This window comes from Prosopis cineraria, unplaced genomic scaffold, assembly GCF_029017545.1.
Source record: "Prosopis cineraria cultivar Desert tree isolate PC_DT_omini unplaced genomic scaffold, ASM2901754v1 PC11, whole genome shotgun sequence".
Taxonomy (NCBI): Eukaryota; Viridiplantae; Streptophyta; class Magnoliopsida; order Fabales; family Fabaceae; genus Prosopis; species Prosopis cineraria.
The window spans coordinates 12,981,384-12,988,374 of record NW_026555342.1 but is presented as its reverse complement, the minus strand read 5'-3'; the positions used below and the strand labels follow the sequence as shown (position 1 = coordinate 12,988,374).

General features: G+C 31.4%; 1 protein-coding gene across 1 annotated transcript; it reads right to left on the bottom strand.

Moving 5' to 3' along the window:
• Window positions 1-5,646: 5,646 nt before the first annotated feature.
• On the bottom strand, window positions 5,647-6,356 carry LOC129286966 (cysteine proteinase inhibitor 1-like). The gene is made up of 2 exons (XM_054923079.1): window positions 5,897-6,356; window positions 5,647-5,782 (listed from the first exon to the last, which is right to left on the bottom strand). The coding sequence occupies exon 1, from the start codon at window positions 6,294-6,296 to the stop codon at window positions 5,934-5,936; it is 363 nt and encodes a 120-aa protein (XP_054779054.1). The 5' UTR covers window positions 6,297-6,356; the 3' UTR covers window positions 5,647-5,782; window positions 5,897-5,933.
• Between the last annotated feature and the right edge of the window lie 635 nt (window positions 6,357-6,991).

Below are 6,991 nucleotides of genomic sequence, written 5' to 3'. Positions count from 1 at the left end.
GCTGGCATCCAAATACGAAAACCAAAAGCTATAGGGTAAAAAAAGGGAACTCAAATTGCAAGTTTTTTGATAGCCGTGTTGCATGTTTATTTTATATATATGTATATATAGCGATCTATGAAACTACTTTTTATATATTATCAACATGTTATAAGTCTCATGATGGGTGGGGAAGCTCACAGTTGAAATAAAATTAAATTTATAAGTCTAAGTGATCCTCTAACCAGCATGCTAGCTTTTTGAATGAGTTTTTCATCTAGACTTAGACTTATAATGTTGATAATTGAATGTCAATTTGCAGAAATTACTATGCAAAAAAGTTCCAATCAATAGAAAGTCCAATGAAATGCTATGACAGAAGCTATTGAAAATATCAGGGCTCGAACAAAAGTACATAGTCATGAATCTCTTATCAAGAATCTCATAAATGAAACGGGATTCATAAATTTAAAAGGCTGTGGTTTTATAAGCTAAATATGAATAATATTGCAATTTTTTTAGCCAAAAAACCTCAATAAGAACTGTACAAAAATAAAAATCAAATTATATTAGTACTCAAAAAGTTATCACACCTTAAAAATTGTTCATTTAAAATTTTAATATCAAGACTATTTCTAACGTCTAAAATCTTAATAATACTACAACTTTTAATAACTCATAAATATGATAATTGAATTGAAAATCGTTTTCTTTTTTTCCCCCTGTTACCATTTTGCACGACATCATGTTTCTTCTCCTGTTTCTTGCTGATGGTCCATTTCTTATTGGATGGAACCAAATTCCTGTGTCGGTTGAATTATCTTCCATGATGAAAATGGATAACGATTGGACCAAGCCTGACACCTCATCACAGATCATGATGTTGATATTGGCACTGGAATTAAATTACTTGTCTCCTCAGAACTAGGGGGAGAAAACAGTGTTTTGTTGGGGAATCTCTTTATCCAATAATGAGATAAATTTACTACCGCACTGAAGAAGAGAGTACCGGGAGAGAGAATATGCCTAGAGTAAATGGCCGAGAAGCCAGCAATCGATGCGTGCACCATTTCAATTGTAAACAAAATTATCAATTAATATTGACAATAACAATAATAATTTTTCTTCATTTAACAAAATGAATTCTATCGATAAAAATTAATTTAGTCAATAGAGATTTAATATATAACTCATAAAGTTTTGAAATAAATCTCACTATTAATGTAAGAGTTTTGTTATTAGATGATTTGTAATATTTTTATAAATTATTTGAACTTAAAGATACGATCTTAATAAGTTTTAAAATTTAACTCACTTAATCTATTTATTTATAAAAATAGTGAAGTTTGAAATATAGATGAGTCTTAGGCTTAGTCTCTACCCAGTGCTCATATTTTGGTAGCCTTGTAGATATTTAAGAAAAGTTATCAAAATTCAAATTATGAAAAATAATATTTTCATCCACATAAAATATATTTTGATTATTTAAATACATTGCCTTCAAAAATAATATTCTTATTGAAAATTAATCATTTCTAAATTGTAAATACATATTTAACAGTTATACACTATGTTTTTACATGATAGAGTATCAAGTTAAAAATTAACTTGAAATCTTAAGTGAAATTAAAAGGTTGAAATCATAAAATGTCTTCATGAAAGTCACAAAATCAATATATCATGTGGGTAATGTGATGATTAGAAATACTATTATAGAAAAACTAATATTAGGGGGTAAATGAAAAGAAGAAGATGCGCGCGCGCACCATGCCAAGTTAGGTTGGACTAAGGTTAACTTTAAGTCTAGGCTAAATTCATACTCGTGCCTCTTTTTGTTCTTACCATTGAAAATAACTACATTAGGCTACAATAATTATAATTTCTACATTAAAAATTGACTTCTAATATATGTAAAGATTTGAGAGAGTTATTTTCAATTAAGTTGGATAATGGCTTGAATCAGATACAATGGAACAATCATCTGTCAAAAAAAGAAAAGAAAACAAGTTGGTGTAGGCTTTATGTATATGGGGATGAGTGTCAATTGATAAGGGGGACAATATATGTGGATAAAGCATGTTGAAGTGTATGGTTTTATGAAATGAAGGAGATGCCATTAAATGGAGATTTCATGAGAAGGGACAAGGTCACGCAACTTGGATGATAAGGAGCCATTTCCCAAGTGACCACCTTCTTTCCACCTTCGCGTTCACATGCTTTTATTCCCAACGCTCACACCAACAGTCACATATTTATTCTTTATTCATACCTCTTTTACCAAATACCACAACACTTTACGTCTCTTGCTTGCATCAACGCTCATTCAATTTCTATTTCAATTTTCTCTGGCAAAAGTAATTTTATTCGAAGCCGTATTAGCCCCCCACCCAGAAACAGCAGGCCCAGTTAGGCCCAAGGCTTGTTAAAGCCCAATCAATGTCAGCTCATTTTACGTGAAAAATTACATATAATTTCTGTAAAGTTGACTTATTTATAAATAAGTCTCACAAAATTTAAAAATTATAACTAAATTCCTTAAGACTTAAGTACAATTTAAAATTTGAATAAAAAGATAATAATACTCCTATTAAACATATATGCATTATATTAATTAAATAATTTACAACTACTTTATTAGTAATTTATAACTATAAATTTAATTTTTTACAGCTATAATTTCATATATTCAATAATTAAATTAAATTAATTAATTTAATAATTAAATATGTAAAATTATAATTGTAAAAAGTTATAGTTATAGTTATAAATTAATAATAAAGTAGTTATAAAAAATTAATAACACATGATTGTTTCACTATTTGATATATAAAATTATAGTTGTAAAAAGTTAAAATTAAAATTATAAATTATTAATAAAATAGTTATAAATTAATTATTTGATTGGTGTAATGTATGTTTAATAAAGGTATTATTATTTTTATAATATAATTTTAAATTACACTTAAATACTAAACAAACTAGATATAGTTTTGAATTTTATGAAATTTATTAATGAATAAATTTGCCCTATAAAATCTATGCATAATTTAGCCTTTTATTTTTGGTTCCTCGGCCATTACCATTCCCACCCCATCAACCCCTGTAAAATCAATTATACATGATTTACCCAACAAAGTGCTGATTTATTCAGTTTAATTATTTATTAATCCATATGAATTTTGGGATACAGACGAAACTGATCAATGCATAAATCCGTTGTTTGACCCCATGACTTGGCCCACATGCAATTACTTTTTCCAGCATAATTATCCTCTCCATTTTTTCTTGCCCTTCTCTTGCTTGTGCATTGGCTTTTCTTACTTTGTTTTTGTTTTTTTGTTTTTTCAAACTTTCTCGCTTTTTACTATTGTTTTTTTCCTTCTCTTAAAGGTAACATGTTTTTATCACATCCTTATATCTTAATGACTTCCAAGCTTCTCCACAAGTATGACGTCGTAGGCTTGCTCTCGATTGTAATGTCATACTATTAACTATACGGCAAAGAAATACAAAAAGTCAAATATTCAGTAGTTTAAAATAAAAATATGATAAAAATACCCATAATATTAGTTAAATTAGTGTAAAAAATAATCAATCCATTAAATCCCTCAAACATTAATATTTTAGTTGACACATATATAGATGTTGATTTTTTTTTTGCTAACATGGATTAAAAGGGGGCACAAATATTTATAAACTCGTCAGTTAGGAGCATCTAACAGTTTAAAATGAGAAAAAAAAAGTAAGAATGCTTATAAAGTTACTTTAATAGGTATAAACAGTGATCAATCTGTTAAAATTCATGTCACGCGGTTTATTTTCATCTTGCAATGCCCTTAACAAAGATTTCAAACATCTCTTGAGCAAAGGTTTCTCAAAGAAATTTATGAAGATTAAACACGACCTTCTAGAACCCTTTCAACTAGGCATTGAACTTAAGTTGTTGAGTTGGCCAATAAGAGATGCGATGCTGCAGATGAAGTTGAAAAGAAAATTGAGCCACAGGAAACTTCCTTTATCAATTTGGATTATCAAGAAGAAGCTTTAGACCCCGTTTGGTAGCTTGGAATCATGAAGAAAAAATAGAATTGGACATGAAATCTGGTAACATGTGTGTTTGGTATGCAATAATTATGATTCTTTTGAATCTAGATTCAAGAAAATTTGGCAGAATTCAATTCCATCACATGCATCATGAAATCCGATTCTATAATTCTCGTTCTCCAGTTTGCCTTTTTCTCCCTCCTCCATGATTTCCTTCTTCCTCCTCCACGAACCATCTCCTTTTCAATGCAGAAGCATCGCTCTTCTTCCTTGCCTTCATCTCCTTCCTTTAGTGATAGATGGTTTCTTCCTCATCGTTCGTGCATTCTCGCTGTCGATAAAGTGCCCATCACCTCTCTCTCTCTCTCTCTCTCTCTCTCTCTCTCTCTGTGAACGCTCTTGGTCTGACGATGTTGATGAAGAACCGAGTAGCAGTGGATAGTGCAAATAGTCATCACTGTCACCCTACTCGAAAGACATCATCATCTGCATCGATCTCCTCCTCTCTTCTTCTTTGGTATTCATCTTCTTATTCAGTTAGGTGTCGTCAGAGAAGAAGAAGAAAGCAGTGACGATGAACCATGAGAAGGCAGTGACAGACTATAGGAGGGGGTCCTTGCCGAAGAAGAAGAAGAAGGGGAGGGGGTCCTTGTCGATGTAGTGACGGACGGTGGCAAGGATGCTCATCAGATGAGGAGGAGGAGGAGGTAGTGACGTGATGTAGAAGGAAAGGAATGGGACTGTTGGGCTAATGGGGATAATTTTTTTAATTTTAAAAAGGGCACTTTGGTCTTTTCTTATTTTAAATATTTATATTTTATTAAAATTATATCAAGATTCCATTATCATACCAAACACACTTGTAAATCCAATTCTATTCCAATTTCAATTTTGATTTCGATTCCAATTTCGATTCCGATTCCATCAAAAAACTCTTCCATCATACCAAATATGACCTTAATGGTACAATAATTTTAAAAAAGAGAGCCATTTAACTTGTTCTTTAATCAAAACTTAGGAATATTTTTAGTCCACATTAGCAAAAAAATGATCAATTTTATTTAAGTGTCTGTTAAACTGTTAATGTTTGAAGGATTTGTCAAATTAGTCATTGTTGCGTATACTAAAGTAATGTTATAGGTGTTGTTGCTATTTTTCTCACTTTCAACTATTAGATATCCTGTTTAGATGTCAACTAAACGGTTAATATTTAAGAGATTTAACAAATTGGTCACTCTTATACTAATTGAAATAACATTATAAGTATTTTTATTCTTTTTTTTTTCACTTTAAGCAACTAGATGGTCATGGCTGATGCTTTCATGACTATTTTTACCCTTTTATCCTTAACTAAAATGCCTACCCCTGTATTTTTTTAATTAAAGAAAAGGTGTCACATGCTTTGTAGCAAAGCCACACACTCATTTCTATTAATTCAACGCACCCAATTCTAATTTGAAGGCTTCTCAATAACTATACATTTCGAATTTTATATAACTTGCTTTCGTTCATTCATATTTTTTTCATATATGAACATTCTATCCAATGCACAAAATGCACTTCCAATTTGTTCAACATCTCGCATATTTATTCAAGAAAAATGAAATTGCGAAAAACTCAATATTAAAACCAATATATACTAGAAAACCATAATAGATAATACACAAGATGTCATTAATAATCAACAGCGCGCCTTATTTTTCTCACTCCTCTGGAACTATCCAATTTCTTATAGCATCAGACCCGCCTCTAATTTGGTCTGTAAATCCAAGAAAAAGTACACAAAGACATCGTTTAACAGATTATTTCACAGATCAAGCGCGATCGCATGAACAATGGGTGAATGAGTGGATCAATTGAAAGGGAGACGTACAGTGAAATCCACAGTATCCTAATTCCGATCCGTGATCTTATCCTTGAACAGCCTCAAACGAAGTCAGGTTCCTGAAATGTTGCCATGGCTTTTCCCAAACAACGGCCTCGTAGTTCTTCGTTGCCGAGGACGATCCGTCCTTCGTTGCCACCACTAGCCGGTAATTTGTCCCGGCCACCACCTGTGTCTCTCCCTTGACCACCTTCTCCAACTTCAGCCTCGCTCCGTTTCTCTTGTCGTACTCCGCCACCGCAAAATTCGCGATCTCCATCACGTGCTGGTCTTCAAGGTTAGGTATTGGAGTCCATCCACCGGGGATAACGGCCTCTGCACGGCCTCCGGAGATGGCGCAGAGAGGAACCAAGAGCAGTGAAAGGAGTAACTTGCGGAGAGGCCCCATTGGAACCGTCAAGTTGATTCAATTTCTAAATTTCTTTCTCAATTTTAGGAGACTGGCAGGAAAATGATTCTATTTATGGGGGAGATTTAGGAAGGAAAGTGTTTGCCCTTGTTATTGTTGGATATTACGATTCTTTTTTTTTCTTTTTTTTTTTTTGTTACCTTCGTTGGACATTACGAGTTAAACACTTAAACCTCAGTAAATAAATTTTATTTAACGAATCGAATATGTTTAACACCTCAAACTAGATTACTTCTAATGGAAGTATAGATGTCAACAATAAAAAGTTAAATTGTAATCAGAATTGAATATGAGATTAACTGCAAACAATAATTAAAGTTCAAAACTTTTTAAGTGTTTATTTAGTTTTTAATTTATATTTAGCGAGATTCTATTTGAGTAATTCAATTAGTGGCTAAATGTGATAAAAGCATATTCGAATATGATTTGAATTTATTTTTTAGGTTATCCAGACAAGCTCTTAATTTGACTTGGAATTTTAAAAATGTAATGTACTTTTAAGTTAAACCAGTCCACTACAAAAAAGCAAATATAAAATTGGATTTTATCCAAGGATTGACAGATTATAAATTTTTAGGAAAAATTTAATCTGAGTCAAATAAATAATTAGACTGTTTTGAACAACAAACAAAACTTTTAAAGCAAGGTGATGTATTTAGCTTTTTTTCCTTTTT